Raw genomic sequence first — 17161 nt, 5'->3', positions numbered from 1 at the left:
GAAAGACACTCTCCGTGGCCGCACATTCACCAGCCGTGCTGCTATTGCCTCAGCGATGTTCCAGTGGTCAAAACAGACTCCTAAAGAAGCCTTCACCGCTGCCATGGAATCATGGCGTCAGCGTTGTCAAAAATGTGTACGTCTGCAGGGCGATTACATCGAGAAGTAACGCCAGTTTCATCGATTTCGGGTGAGTAGTTAATTAGAAAAAAAATCGGAGGCCTTAGAACTTGAATGCACCTCGTATTTTATAACCTCTTTACTTTTTTGCCATTACAGCTAATCTCATTTCCTTATTTCTAATGCTTTGTTTGTAGCTAGACAGTACAAGTAACTTTCTTTCCTGTTTGAATCTCTCCCTCCCTCCTTTACCACATCACTTTCATTTTATTAATTTTTTTCTTCTTCTTCAGTAGGCTTGAAGTGATAACAATTAACATACCTCTACCTTTGTTCACTTGCTTCCCTCTGATACAGAGCATAAAACATCCTCCAACAGATGGAGTGTGTCTCACTCAGTTTCAGTTGTAGACAGTAACCAAAACTTTTTTATCTCATGGCTGTAATTTCTGAGTTCTCCCTGTTCCTTGCCTCCCCTTTGTGTGTCCCCTAGACCTACCACTGACACACCACTCACAGTAAAACGGAAGAGTGGTGATAGAGCCTGTTCTTCCAGCAGTGGTGGCAGTACCCATGGGAGAGGATAATACGTTAGGTGCCTTTGGTTTTTCTAGTAAATGACACTCAGTAATTTGGCCAACACCCATTCAAAGCAGCTACCGACTGCTTGACAGCAGTCAAGATTTCCAGATGCTTACAAATATCAACTAACTCATCCATTGCCTGAGAACAAGACTGACATTGGGAATGTGTTTTGACTAGTGTAATGTTTATATGGACACTGAACAAAGAACTTTAAATTAGCCTCACTTATTCTATTGTAGTTTCAGGTTCTGTTATGCTACTAGTTCCCTTCACGATCTGTTATTTGTTGAAGAAAAGACATTTTTAAATGTTAAAAACCAAAGCTTTGGTGTCAAACATTTAAAAATGTCTTTTCTTCAGTATCTGAGAGCTACAAGACACGAGTTACTGAAGACCTTTATATCTGTTGTTTGTGTTATGAGACAAAAAAAAACTGGGATAAAATTTACAGATTTCTTTAAGATAACTTTATGTCTCAAACTTTCCCTGAGCTTATGCTCACTAATAAGAGTTGTGTAACAATGACAAATACAGGAAGACACTTAGATGACAAACTCACAGTAAAGGCACAGCAACGTCACAAAATGCAGTGGACTGAATGCGAGTTCACATTTAACTACAAAAATTGTGAGTATGATGAAATCAAATATATCAATGGTGTTATATCCTAGCCAGTAATGCCAACCGAGCCCGCTGCCAAAAGGTTGGCAGCATCAAAGTCCGGACGCCATCCGCATAAGCAGCACCAGCGATACAGGAAATCGCCGCAAGTCTGCGCGCGCCACCGCTGGCTTCTGGCTTCTTAAGCGCTGGAGTCGCGAGCGCTAGGACAGTTCTGTATTCGCCGCTGAGTTGTAAACTCGCCACCGATTTGTGTACTTGCTAGTCAGTTGTGTGTTCATCGCAGCAGAGTTGTTGTTTGTCGTCAGCCGACGCTGTCCTAGCCGCTCAGACTCGAACTAGACAGATTTCTGTAGACACGGAGTTCACTATTGTGTTTCTGTATCTTCGTTAATAAAGATAAGTACCGACTTTTATTTAATCAGAGTGTTTGGGTTTTCATCTTTCTGTTCACTGTTCCAGCGGACCGGTCGGCCCGCTATTAAAAGTGTGGCGGTGACTTCGTAAGCCGTTTCTACAGCGAAGTGTTTGTCGCTACGAACGCCGCCACAAAAAATGGCATGTTAAATTAACTATTGACCTTGGAGTCTTTCCTTATTTAAAGCATAGAAAATTAAGAAAGGTAAGAAAGGTAAGGAAGTACTTTGTGCGGCAATGTAACATTGTAAGTGTTAAATATAGTTGGGCTGCGATTATCTGAGAACACTCAGCATCAAGATAAATTTCATGACATCTTTTGGAATAGTGTAAACGAGCCCCCCACACAACCAGCATCAGCCACTCGAAGTTAAATCAGATGACTTCAAACTTACGGCTTCCACAGAGGAGAAACTAACTACTGTACAGGAATCTAATGAAAATGTGAATCACTATGAACCTTTCAGAGAAAGCCTTTTCAGTACTTACAGACACTATTTATAATTTTCTGCCACTGTTTTTTAACACACAACGCAGTACACAAGTAGCCAAAAAAACAAATTCCAGAATACTTCTTTTTGCCGTTTTCTTCATTCCTGTTGCTTCCTTCCTCCCAACATAGTTTGTTAAATGTTACTTCATGATATAATTCAACAAACATGAAGAAAAAAATTAAGTTAAAGCTGTTTCCCTCAAGAATGTGTGGACCACACAATATGACATACCAGGTGATTATAATTAAAGTGCAGCTACTCACAGAGGTCCAGTATTGGCTGTAATTATCATATGGCAGTGGAACCTGGTAGATATTGTTAAGCATTAATGTGCACTGTATGGCATCTCATTGTTTCCAGTGCTCAAACTGAACAAATTGTGTAAGTGGTGGTCGACAACAACATTACGCCTTGGACTTGTCTGACCTTTTCTGCCCATGTCCTGTTCCTAATCCATTACATATGGAAACATGTTTATATGCCTTTCTTGCAAGCACAGTTGCAGATTAGAAAATGGTGGCCAAAACTGGAACTTTTTTTTCAGCATAAATCAGTTCCACATTAACACATTAGAATACCTACCAAGTTTCACTGTCATATGATACCTACAGTTGGACCTGTGTGAGTAGCTGCACTTTAATTATAACCACCTCGTACAATACAGTCGAGCTGTACAGAATATTAGTCACTCCGGGAGGTGAGGAAACATTTGCCAGTGGACCTACACCCGCTTTCTACTATCTGCACCAGTGAGTGTTGTATCATTGATCTTGTCCTTGCAGTGGAAACCCTCAAGCTTACAGTTACAATTTTGGTGTTACATTGCTTGCGTTTGCATTAATGCACTAACTTATTATAGAAGTTATGAGCAGAATCCAATGCACTGAATGTAAAGACTCATTTTCTTTAAAATAGGGTGTTCATCTTGTCATCCACTTCTTCACCATCTCCTGCTCCTCCCCAAGGAATAATGGGCAGTCTGCTCAGATTACAGTACAAATTTAATACACATGGGAGGAGGGGGGGGGCAGGAAATTGAGTATAATATACATGGCGATTCTTATTAACATTTAAAATCCCCTGAAATGACGTAGATGTCGATGAGACAAGTGATTTAATATAAGACACAGGGGACTGCGAAAGTTGGTAAATACCACAGACGTGGACAACAAATGTTGAACATGTGATATCACCCAATGACACACCTCACCGCATGTGCAGCGCTGAGCCTCTCATTCTGTTGCACTTCATCATCCCAACCCAAGGCAAGTATTCATGGCGTTGTGGCTCTGGGCCTAAGTGTGCGAATTTAGCACGTGGGGCTCACAGTTCGAGTCTTGTGAGGCAGGCTGCATTTTTTTGCATTGTGTTAGGCAACTATATTGAGCTAAGATTTACTATTTTATTTACCAATATCTCAGTCTCCACTGATTTACTGCAAGGTACAGTACAACATCTCGTGTTGCAAGTCAATGAGTATAAGCTTCTCAATTGCAAATGATCTATGTTTTCTTTACTATATAAAGTCGGTAAACAAACAAAGAAGGGACAAAAGGAAAGAAACACAAAATAACAGTTTTTGCTCTACTACACAAAGAACAATAATTCTGTAACTTCTATATTTACAAGAGAACACATTTACAAAAGGCACCTAGCAGAGTATTGTGCCGCACTGCTCCATGCTGGTGAGAATAGGGTCAACAAACCCAGCTGCTGCACATGTGGTGAGGTATGTCATCAGGTGATGTCATACATCTAATATTTGTCATCCACTTTTGGGTTATTTCCCCACATTTGCAGCCCCATGAGTCTTGTGTTAAATTACTTGTCTCTGTGTCCCCTATGTCACTTCTGAGTTTTTTAGACATTAATAAGAATCACCCTGTACAAGTATATTCATCACATATTCCACAAACTGTCTGACTCATGCATGACAATGTACCATGGCCAAAATTGTGATTGTTACTATCATTCTACAAGTGGCTGCCAGCAGAAATGTCTGCAGAGTGCACCAATATGAACAATAGCCAGTAGTTCCTGGTACTCTGTAATCTGAATAACTGCCTGTTCTGCTTGTACTGTGCTCACAGCATGTGGAGAGAGAACTGCTGACCACACTTTGGAAAGCCTTCTGATCTTACCTGTGTTTCTTTTGCACCCTTTATCTTTTGTACTTTCAGGTGCATTGTAAATTACTGTTAATACAGTTAATATATTTGTTTGTTTTTCCATCTACATAAATCACTATCCTTTGTTATGTAATAGGCAAATTAGGAACCTTACTTTTTACTGTACTTTCGGACATCTAGTAACTTTTAGTAAACATTTGCTTATTAAAAGTCTGTCACTGTTCCTTTTCCAAATTTGTAACTTACTCATTATTTACTAATAAACTATGGTTTGCAGCCATAGTTCCTATGTCACTTCTAGCTTACTGTATGTAATAGATTCATGTTCTCCATTACACAAATACAAACAACATTGCACCATCTCTTCTAACAGCTGCTGAAGCATGTACAGACCTTCAGACACTAAGCAGGCACTGTTCCATCTCTCTTAAACATTACTAACATATGTGCAAAAATCGAACTCAATAATGTGAACAGTAACAAAATACTGCAAATACAAATGGGCTGCTGTAACTGATATTTCACATGAAATCACTTCAAACAATGCTGTCAGGGGAACTAATGAATGAATGGCTTGTGATAATGCAGAAAATGGATTAACTACACTGTGACTAATGTCACAAAAGAAAAAATTGTAAATACAAAAGACATTTCTGACACCTGGTATAGGATGAAAATTCATTTTTGCTGAATGAACCATTCCAATACTCCTGGATTTGTGGAAATCAGCTAATGTAAACCACATGCCAGGATCAGGGTTCCAACGAGACCTTTTCTTTCCATTTAATGAGGAATGTTTATAATCACAATTCTGCATAGCTGAATGCTAAACAAAACATCAAAATTGTGCCAATTTCTAATGATTTTTGTCATTCCCAGTCAAGTAGTGGTGATCTTTTATTTCCTGACTAAGTACAGTTCAGAATTGAAACATTTTAGGTTTTTTTGGGGGGGAATTACTGATGGTCATTAATTTGTAAGAGGTGTGTGTGTTTAAATGATTTTGCCAAATGTATTTATTTTCTGCAGATTCTGCGTACCATACCTTTTGATGCAAAGATGGTGTAATTTAAGTGAACACGGGCCGGGAAGATATGTGAAACCTACGCAACAAAATTTACTACTTTTAATTTAGCACTGCTATTGCCATTGGACTGCAGTTCCTTTAACTGTGACAGACTTGAACTTCTCACTAAAGGACAAGAATCAGAATCAAGTAACAGGCAAAGTCATATAGATTAGTTACAACATAATGGAGTTCAGAGATTCATTGGCAATGAGCAATTTGTCCAGTCATAAACCATTTCTTCAACTTGTGGCACTTAATCAAAATCTGTTTTAACAATTGTTGCATTAATATAACACTGAAGTGCAAGCACACACAGGAAAATTCTTCCTTCTTCCACGCAAGCAAACACTTGTCTGTAAACTTCATCACTAATAAAAATTTTGAAATCACATACAAAAAAGTTATGGGCAATAATGGCTCAACATGATTAAGGTTTCCTTACATATCCATTTTATTGACCACAACCAATTCAATATAGTTGTTCAAACACATTTAACAACTTACTATAACAATACAAATCTCTTTCTCTACTGTACAGACTAGCAGACTATTTATAGTCTTTTTCATGCTTCACATTAGTAAATAGATCTTATACCTCAGATATAGCAACCCTCAAACCTAATACAAATGTATCAACTAGGAGGGTCAACTGGATTTTTGTACAAATATTTTCTGTATTATACATATAATGTATATTTAAATAGTCACTGCTTCCAAAGTGATGACTCTGATTAACAAATGTATTGTTTACATAAACTGTGGGCTACCAGAGGAACAAAAGAAAACTTCTGCTAAAACTGGTTCATAGACAAATGTGACATAAGCAACACTGGCAAATATAAGATTTGCATGTTTAAAGCCTTGAGGATTATTTCAAACAGTCAGAATTTCAAATCTTAACTATGACATTGTCAAGTTAAGCAACTTTCAGTTTTATGTTAATCTCATGTGCTATATAGCAAATTTAAGATGTAAGATTGTGTGTGTGGTTCACAGCAGTAGCTGTACCTGCAAATGTTATTGTAGAAACACACACACACACACACACACACACACACACACACACACACACACATACACACACACACAATTACTGTTGTGAATTCACACACAAAATTTGACATTGTGGAAAGAAGTACAACAGTTCTTCTCCAACTAAGCACACAGAAGTCTTAAAAATACTCAAGTTCTGCATTTCAGTATCAACTGACAAGGTATAGCATTATAATCCTTATGCAAAGCTAAATATGAATATTAACAACCAGCACAATTTCACTGAATTATTGCCAGTACTAATAAGGCCTTTAGTTTTACAGGTAAGAATTACACAGTAAAAATTTCACTGTACCAATTCAAAAAGTTGAAACTGTGCTCTTCAGAGCTGCAGCGTAAAGTGAAAGCAGCTGTGTGGGAACTTCCTGTAAAAGCAATTTACTTACTGATTGCTAAAAGCCTGCTACCTTTAAAGTTCAGTTTTTTATCATTTTCAATTTTTTGTCAACACACTTTTAAAAGACAATTTTGTATTGTTAAAAGCACCACAGCCTAAAAATAGACACAAATAGCAAGTGTCCACTCTAGTATCTTATAATTAAAAAACATAATAATCCAACTATATGACTTCAAAACTCTGAACACAATGCATGCAATGGCATAAATTTTTTAAGACATTTTTATGACTCAGATTGTTCTCACAAAAGAGAGATCAGAAATAGAAACAAGGAATGTACCTATATTGTCCAAGCTCAATGGTTTCCATAATTAATTCGGAAAACTTAGGAAGCTTCAGCAAATGACTCGTCTAATTCTGAGGAGCAGAAAGGGGAGAGCAGTAGTGGCGCGCACACACTACTGTATTGCTTGTCAATCTGTGATCTTTATCACGTAAAAGCAATAGATAGGATGAGCTTGTTTTTTTAAGCATGACAGTGTCACTGAGATGCTCATTGAGTGTGCAGGCGCCCGCCCACACACACACACACACACACACACACACACACACACACACACACACACACACACACACACACACACACACACACAAACTATATGTATATACATATGTACAATCACAGTAGCAAAATCATGTTTCTACACTAAAACTGTGCTATACGGAAAGCAATACAATATGTCTTTCACAAATACTCTATTAAACCGAAGTACTGGAGTTTCTTCAGTACTACAAAAAATTACAAGGCTACAATCCAACAGAACTCAATCATTACACAATTTGACTTAAGACTTAAACTGTGTAACAACTGTAGAATGTAAATTGGAAATTACATAGTTTTAAATAGCATAGTAATCTCTGCAGAATGTACACAAAATCTTCCACATTACAGTTAAATGTTGAATTATTTTGAAAGCTGCAGGTGCTTTTGCAGTGATTTACAATGAAATCAATTAAAGATTCTGTCATCATGTAAACATCCAAATAACTTACTAATTGCATTACACCCCGCTGATATGATTTAATATTCAGAAGCATATCATCTACTATAAAGGCAACATTTTTGCCCAATACTTGTCAAACACAATTAACATTTGGCCAAAAATGTTTTAACTAATTTCACCAAGGGCATTGAAGAAAAACACTTAATGTCATACATGATGAAGGATTACCGGGAAGTCACAATGCAGTCTAGGAAATTTATACGGGACTTCACCCTGCAAGAATAAAAGAAATAAACATGACTAACTGAAAAGGAAAAATATGTGGCATAACTTTTATACATAAATGTGAGAATACATATAAATTATGCTGATTAGAGGTACCTGAGGAATCAGATTGTGAAGCACTCTCTTCATGGTAGCTTTACAACCTTTTTTGGGTGGTGGCACTTCTATATAGAATTCATGAGCTAGATCTCCATCTTCATCAAAAAACATAGAACTGAAATCAGAACCAAGATGTCAGTTATCAGAATGAACAGATTTCAAGCCTCTTAAAAACCAACAATGTCTATTCTTGATATCTTCCTTTGTCTTATGATTTATTATATATCAACACTACATTTCTGAATCATTAAGTTTATGTTCATAAATGGTCAGAGGAAAAATATCTTAAATGGACAAAAAATCTTAAGCAATATAGACAAAAATTTTCATAAAGGTCATTATGATTGCAAACAATTATAGGGATTTTATTTCCTTTATTAATGCCACAAAAATCATTAGTCAGAGGACTGAGAGGTCCATAGAAAAAAACCAAGGCCTATATTACACCGTAAAAGAGCTTTTTCAAACATCTTTTATAGAGATGTGTTACAGAATCTTTGACAATACACTAGGGTACTTTTATCCTATCTTTTATAAATGTAACAGCATGGTCCTAGATTTTATGAAAGATTTACCCAAGTACCTCTACAAGAAGGAAGTCTAATTTACCAAAGAAGAAATTACTTTGCACAACTCATGTAATCGATTATTTGGTATTGCTTGTCAATCTGTGATCTTCATCAGGTAAAGGTAATAGATAGGATGAGCTTGTTTTTTTTAAGCATGACAGTGTCACTGAGATGCTCATTGAGCTCAGGTGCCTTTACCACATTGTTGTGCTGATGACAAGAACCAAACTTGGTGGTTGCTAAGCAACTCCAATTACCACCATTATAATACTCTTAACTGTGGGTCCCTAGATACAGAACAACCTGTACACAAAAGACACGACAGCCACTTTGGTGGCATTCTTTATAATGCACCACCAACACACATAAAAAGGTTGGAGACTGAAACGGCTTTTAGATCAGAGTTAAAATCATTTCTTGTTGAGGTGTAACTGAATGTATATGTTAGTGTATAAGATTACTAGGCCCTCATACATTGTTGGGTTCTTTTGATTCTGTTACCTAACATACCATCTATGATGTGTTTGTCTTTTCAAGGAAAGTTTCTGCAGTTGCTTTTCTATTTCCTCTGTTTCAGATGCAGTGTAATACACCACCACTGAGAAGGAATCCGGTGCTAGCCTAATTATGATGTGTTATAGTGTTTGCAGGTTTTCGTGTGTCCGTGCATAATTCTTTTCAGCAATGCTACATAATGTGCTCATGTGTTTTATTTTTTGAGGGGTGTTTTAAATCAAAGTCTCATGATTTACCTACATCACTGAGTGACTGGTTCTGCATCTTGTACTTTTCAGTAGTGTTGTGTAATTTGTTCATGTGTTTTCACTTTTCAGTAGAGTTTTTATTTTCAAAATATCTTTTTCATTAATTTTCTTACTGTACATATTGCACTCACATTGAAAACAATGTACATTGTGAGTCCCCTTCCAATCATGCAGTGATCAAGATGGCTACTCCAGACTTAATGTATTAAACTCACTTATGGGAGGACCAGGGCTTATTTCCCCATCTGGCCATCCTGACTTGGGTTTTCTATAGTTTCCCCCTTGTCACTAAGTTGAGTGGTGGGATGGTTCCTTTGATTAGGTCACATGGCTGACTTCCTCCCTATCCTATCCCATTTTGTTAATGTTTTATATGAATGTATTATTTCTGTAATGTTCTGACATGTTAGATACCATAATGCTACATGGTCTATGGAGAAATAAATTAAATAAATAGGCCACAGAGGGGGGAGAGGGACCAAGAGGGAGGGAGAATTTATAGTGTGTTCTGTGCAAGATCCTTCACATTCAGATTTACCTATGTTCTGTAAGCCACTAGGTACTTCTCATTGTACCATTTATTAGGGCTCCTTCCCATCCCGTTTGCATGTGGGGCATGGGAAAAAGATTGCCTTTATGCCTCTGTGCATGCCGTAATTTGTCTAATTTATTTGTGGTGCCTACAGGAGTGAAATGTAAGGTGTAGTAGAATACTCCTGACTTAAAATTATTACTTGAATCTTTCTAAACAAGCTTTCACACAACAATTGGCAATTTAAAGTGTGTGACAGGTCCGGTTTTGCAGACTCTCCCATGGGTTACATAATGCTGCTGCCATTCATGCTGCTCATCTTTATATACATTCAACACCCCTGTTAGTTCTATTTAGTATGAGTTCCATACACTGGAGCAGTACTCTAGGGTGGGCAACAGAAGTGTGAAATAAGCAATATTCTTTATGCACTGATAAAATTTTCCCCAATATCCTGACAAACTGAAGTCCGCCATGCGTTTACCAACAACTGAGCCTATATGATCATTCCATTACATAGGCCTAGGAATGGTTATACACATATATTTCCACAGGATGACTGCTCCCAACTGAGACTCGTTGGTACTGTACTCATGGGAGACAGTTTTTTTCATTTTGTGAAATGCACATGTCTGTGTTTCTGAAAATTTAGAACAAATCACCAAACTTGCAGCACTCTGAAAACTCATCAAGATATGACTGACTATTTGTTCAGTTTTTCACACTGTAATTCACTATAGATCATTGCTTCATCTACAAAAATCTGAGGCTACTATTGAACAACAAGGGTCCCAACACTTGTTTGTGGCGCACCTGATGTTGCTTCTACATTTCCTAATGACTCTCCATCAAAGTTAACATGCTGCATGCTCCCTACCAAGAAATCCTCAATCCAATCATAAATTTCCCTTGCTGTGAGCAAGGTGTAAACTGTGCCAGATTTAAAGATAATCTCCCTAGGAATGACTCAATCCATGGGTTTTTACAGTGATAAAAAATGTGTACCAGGTTTGATTGGTGTCAAATATTACAGTATCTGGACCAAGTATCTCATGTTCTGACAAAATATTTTGATAATTTGAGAGAGAACCTTGGTGGTGCTTGATTATGACTATATGAAAGTCAGTGACGAACCTGGAAAATTACTTGTGAAATACAGATGTGGTACAAAGTACCCTGAAAAGCTATGCAGTTACTCCGAGTCAGCAACAAGTACCATGATTTTTGAGTCAGATGCTGATGACTTGCTCCCTGCCTATGTGATATGCAGAGGAGCACGTATTCAGAAACTCTGAATATGAAATGCCCTTGCTCATGAGTCTCAACATAGTCTTATTTCAAATGACTGGATTGATATGGCAACACTTGCAGACTGATTTGTACATCTTTCCTCCCATCAGGTACCTATAAGGTTCTGAAATTCTTCTAGGAACAATTTACCAACTCACTTTAGTCCAGATGTTCTTATTAGTGATGCTTTCACCAGGCCTCTGGAAACAGCGTGATAGAAAATTTTAAACAGGTACACAGCTACCTGAGGGAAATATGGAATATATATGCCAAAGTCTTTAAAAGTGTGGATGACATTCCTCCAAGTAGCTGTTCATGCAGAAGGAGGGACTTGAGTGTAATTTTACTGCTGGCTTTGCATCTTGTGGTGCAGTGTTGTTTAACATCTGCAACTGAAAACATTTAAAAAGTTTTCTCATTCTGAACGTTGTCTCTTCAACATAATTTAAATAAAAAATGTAGTGATTTATTGTTCTGATTAATTGCATCTACTTAATGTTTCACTAACTAGCCAAAAATTGGCTGAACCAAAATACTTGGTTTTGAGGAATCTTATCTTGTTGCAAGCACTCTCCATATGTTTTAACAAAAAGCAGGGATCAATGGCACCCTGAAACAAGTATGAGACTGTTCACCCAGGTTTTATTTTTTCTGACACACTGATGAAAAGTATTATTTTTCTGATGCCTTTCATCTGTGCTCTCCATAATCTAAATTTTGACTGATTGTAACTTAGCATAATTAGTGCCTGGAACAAAAAGCTCACCCCATTCCACAGCATATGAAATACTGAACATCATTGGTTTATCTTTAGCAGGGGACTCTGTAGCAAACCCTATAATGTTGTGCTGTGCTTCAAGAGGCCAACTGTTTAAGGTTACAAAAGTGGGCCCCTCCCAAACCTGGTTGTGGTGACACTGATCTAGTGTAGCATGAAGTCTAGGTAAGTTTGGAAGTTGCCAAATTCAGCTATGCACTGGTGTAGCAAACAAATGTGAATGCAAAATCAAGGTTGTGATTATAGAGTGATCTGTAGCATATCCTGATGTCTACTTGCACACCATATTTAATGCACCTATCACTACAAAAACTAGTACTGCAATGTAAATTCACAATGGCTACTTTACTTAATACACAACTCTCCAATAGCATGTGGTATATATCATGTACTTATATTGTACGTAACAATGTACAACACATGGGGCACAGGAGGAATGTTTGATACAAGTCGCCAACTTTGGCCAGTCACATAACGTTAAAGGCTGTTGTCACGTCATCTTTTGGTGCATATATTCACAGTCTCATTACTAATTAGTGAAGCACTGAATTTGGAAAAAAAGGAAAAAAATCTGGTTGTGGTGACACACTGATCTGTAGCTTTGCCCGTGGTCTACATTAGGTTGGAAGGTGGCAGTTTGGATGTGAGTCGGGGAAGCCAACATATGTGATACTAAGAAAACTTGGTTGTGATGACAGACTGATCTGTACCTTGGCCCATTTTGGTTTGGAGGAAAATAACAATAACAATAATAGTCAATAACATCATGTTATTGTTACCATATTTTTTACAGTCCCCCCTTTTTTTCCATGTAACTTCCTTAAGCTGATGACTCTTATCAAACATTTCTCCATACCTGTGCATGAGGACCTATGTAACGTACCAAAACAATCTTTAAGGCAGCACTAAAGACACAATAGCTAACATCACAATAGCTAATATCAAGGTATCATAAGACTACAGAAAACTGTGACAAAAACCATTAAATTATATCAGCCTATGCTCGTTAACAATCCAAGATGACCTTTATTCATTCAATGTCATGGTTGAGTTACAATTACTATTACTGAAGGCAATGCTGGATGATAGAAAAAAATGGTGAATGAAAAAGGCAAAAAACATCACACCTGAAGACTAATACAAAGTTACATGCTGTGATCCACTGCGTGTCACTGGTTCATGTTACGTTTACTCACAAGTAATCTACAACTGATTCAATTGGAGACGACTACTGACATGGATGGAAATGTCCCTGTCATTTGTCACATTATTCCTCTTAATTGATGAATTGCTGCCACTGACAGGGTAAATGATGATTCTGCTACAGATTCACAGAAATGGAGTGTTTAATAATGACAAACACACACAACCAGGAATTTACTAGGCTTTAGAAATCAGCAACTGTAATCTGTCTCAGAGACAAACATTCCAACTTTTGGAAGATTTACGTAATTTATGATGAGCAAGTAAAATTAAACTCCATATTACTTGCAGTTCACCATGTATTAAACTGTGCCATTATGACAAGAGAATGCTGTAAAAGCTATGTACAGCACCAGATTATTAATGTGTACAATAACAAAATGTTTCATTTACATCATATAAACACTACAACATACTAATCTGCGATACTTGAAGCCCATATTGCCACATCAGCAAGTTTCATGGCTGCTCAGGAAATGAGCCCTTCAACAGAAGCTATTTAGCTCTGGTTAAAAATACATTTCCACAGCATCATATGACCACAGAAAGCCAACTGCTGATACAAAAGCATTTCAAGAAGCATGTCCATTACATTCAGCTGTCAGTAACATACTGCAATTATAATTATGAATTGTAAATATGTCCAGAGCAATATTACTGAATTCAATTTCTTTACTGAGGATTCCGTTAATTTTCATCCGGTATTAATGAAGTTACATCTTACCGATGCTCACGATTTCACATTTCACTTTAAATCTTCCACAACAATTATCAACATCAAAAGATTAGTTCAACAGAATTGACATTTCTTATGTACAATTATTCTGCTAAATCGTACGTTTGTGCTCATATTTCAGTCATTAACCATTACTTCATTAAATGGTCATTCCCATAGCATATGTATAAACACTGTAGAAAATGAATAAAGGCAGTAAAAAGTTACGAACGGGATACCTAGCACAAGGAAATAAATTTTGTGAAACATTTGCGCATCTTGCTTGCAGCCCACCAATTAAGAACTGCAGTTTACAATGTCATTCATCAATACCCAAACATAATTCCACATATAATTTACAAAATATCTACTGATGGGTTTCTACTGCACAGAAGAAAGATCAATACCTCTGTGACAGTGAAGAACGTACTTAGTGTGATCTGTCTCCATACTTAACAATTTAGTGTCTAAATTTTAACTAAAAAATCTCTTGCAGTACTGCTGCTCACAACAACAACAACAACTACTACTCCAGGAAAGTTACAAATCTTACTCGAATCACTAAAGCGGTTTATTTACAAACACTATTTGTCTTAACTAACACACATTACGGAATTACCTTTCCACTTCATTTACAAACATCAAAAATAAACTTTTTTTACCTATATCCAAAAGTACTATTGCGGCAAACGAATTTAGAAACATCTACAGAGTGACACATAAGGAAAATATAAATGACTACTAATGGAGCTCAAATTCTACTCACCCCATCCTTGATAGTACCAAAATATTTGTGTAGGACTTGTTACTTTCTTCACTCTTCAGTGAGTTGTTCGGAGATATGCCACTGAAAGAATTCGAGGCTTTCTTTGTGGATTTCGAACTGTTAATACCCATTAGCAACAATAACAGTCTTCCCAAGGCAGCAGCCACGAACTACATCTTCTATTCCAACAAAGCAAAAGCACTGTCTTTAACGATTAACGAATGCGTCACAGCATACACCTGCATTAATTCGCATACCTAACAACAAACAAATCACACTAAACACTCTGAAATTTTAACTGCTTTGGTGAAAGATTACAAATTCGTATCTTTGGTTAGCAACCGGATAAACACTATCGTTCTAGCTACATCCCCAGTTTGTTAATAATAAAAAAAACCATACGAAACAAGCTCAGAAGATTATATAATCTGATTAGCTTTTAGTGCAGTGGACAGGAAGTAGTTCACGAGACATCGCACAATGCAAATATGTCTCAAGGGCAGACGTCCCATTACGTCAAAATATTCCACAATGCTTTTCAAATGGCGGCGTCCACACTGACAATCAACGGCCCTTTACGTCACGTCGCCGTCAAAGTTTCTTAGGAACAGAGTTTTGACGGTGTTGTCGTCTGCTAATATCAGAAGTTAACCCAATTTCGCCACACTAACTCAGGTTATGTTCGTGGACTTTGTGTCTTTTTCTCTTCGTAAGTTCTATTTAATGATTTTACGTTGTTTTCGAGGAAAATTGCAAATGCTCGATTACACCATGGATATTTTTTTCCATAAGCGAGGTCAGGTATCCGAAAGCGAAAAATTATTTGGGTTTTACAAGACAGTATAGACCCAACAGCTAAACTGTGTATAAATAAGAACATAAGTTGATGAAGCGATTTTAATTTAATAACATTTTTAACTGACAAAGTCAACTCTAATGTAGGAGAAAAATAGAGTAGTTTATTATGTTATTAGTTACGTAAGAAAAAGAATATAAGAGGTCGGGTGAACAGACTCTGTTTATTTTCTTATAAATATTGTTTGACTTATTTGTATGTATGTACGTCTGAGGGGCGTTCAATGAGTAACGCAACTTACTTTTTTTTCTAAGCTGGTTGGTTTTAATCAGGAGTCCAGTACACTATATTATTCCTCACTCTTTGGGCTACAAAACCATATTTCTCAACATAATCTCTGTTCAATGCGACGGCCTTACACCATCTTACTGCAGAAGGCGTATATGCCTGAATGGTTCCACTCTATTGGTTGGCATCAGACCCAACATCTTGCTGCATCTATAACGTCCCCATCATTCGTGTACTGCTTCCTTTCGAGTGCATCCTTCATTGGGCAGAACAGATTCAAGTTGGAAGGTGCGATATCTGGGCTGTACGGTAGATGAGGGAGAACAGTCCAATAAAGTTTTGTGACATGCTCTTGGGTGTGCAGACTTGTCTGAGGCCTTGCATTGTCTTGGAGAAGGAAAAGTTCGTTTACATTTTTGTGGCAAAAAAGACGCAGAATTCTTGATGGTATTTTCGTTCTGTCATTGCAACTACAAGGAAATCCATGCTTTTTTTTCACCAGACACATTTCGCTTTATTGAGGTAAAACATCATCAGTGTTCTGTTATTAAAGATACTTGTAATTTGATTTGTTTTTAAGATAGAAAAAACAGTCCAATCTTAAAAACAAATCAAATCATAAATATCTTTAATTACAGACCAGTGATGGCGCTTCACCTAAATAAAGTGAAACGCGTCTGGTGAAAAAACCACGCATTTTCTTGTAGTTGCATCGACAGAACGATAATATCCTCAGGTACTATAAAGCAGCTACGGACAACATGGCCACATAAATGAAGAATTAAATACGCCGAGAGTCACAGCTGTGTGTGGCCAGCCAGCACTTGTCAGACTTGACAGGTTTGTGCAACCTTGTTGCTATTATGACAGACGTCTCACCCAAATGACTCTGCAGGCTTTTGTTAATTGCCTGGTCTCTGTAGACGTTCTACAAACGCCTGTGAATAGCTGTGATGCTACAGAGCACCCCTCATATATTTACCAGTAAATAAATGTTGATGTTTTGAAATGTTGTTTTACTTCTAAACAATTTATCACACAAAACTGATCAAAAACATACGTTATAAAGTTTGCTCAGGCCATTAATAAACGTTATCGTTGTTGCACCTTAATTCCGATACTACACTCTCACTTTATGTACCATGGATAGTATTTCATCATTCATTAGTGGGCTTAAGCGAATTTACATGAAGCCTAGTGTGAATACATCCTGACGTGATAGTGAGGCGATGTGATGGTCTGTTGAT

At 37.2% G+C, this 17161-nt stretch overlaps 1 protein-coding gene across 1 annotated transcript; it reads right to left on the bottom strand.

The window, feature by feature from the left end:
* Positions 1-7420: 7420 nt before the first annotated feature.
* Positions 7421-15343, bottom strand: LOC126184349 (tumor suppressor candidate 2-like). Its single transcript, XM_049926728.1, has 3 exons — positions 14831-15343; positions 8211-8328; positions 7421-8102 (listed from the first exon to the last, which is right to left on the bottom strand). The coding sequence occupies exons 1-3, from the start codon at positions 14959-14961 to the stop codon at positions 8037-8039; spliced, it is 315 nt and encodes a 104-aa protein (XP_049782685.1). The 5' UTR covers positions 14962-15343; the 3' UTR covers positions 7421-8036.
* Positions 15344-17161: the final 1818 nt, after the last annotated feature.

The sequence above is a fragment of the Schistocerca cancellata genome, chromosome 4 (genome assembly GCF_023864275.1).
Source record: "Schistocerca cancellata isolate TAMUIC-IGC-003103 chromosome 4, iqSchCanc2.1, whole genome shotgun sequence".
In the NCBI taxonomy this organism is placed as follows: domain Eukaryota; kingdom Metazoa; phylum Arthropoda; class Insecta; order Orthoptera; family Acrididae; genus Schistocerca; species Schistocerca cancellata.
Note: the sequence above shows the minus strand (reverse complement) of the source record. Positions and strands in the feature narration are given on the sequence as shown.

Excerpts from the sequence above, each read along its gene's own strand:
- LOC126184349 (XM_049926728.1), bottom strand. The coding sequence starts at position 14,961 with ATGGGTATTAACAGTTCGAAATCCACAAAGAAAGCCTCGAATTCTTTC. Across the intron at positions 8,329-14,830 it reads TTGGTACTATCAAGGATGGG|TTCTATGTTTTTTGATGAAG; the intron begins GTGAGTAGAATT and ends TTCTGATTTCAG. Across the intron at positions 8,103-8,210 it reads TTCACAATCTGATTCCTCAG|GGTGAAGTCCCGTATAAATT; the intron begins GTACCTCTAATC and ends TTATTCTTGCAG.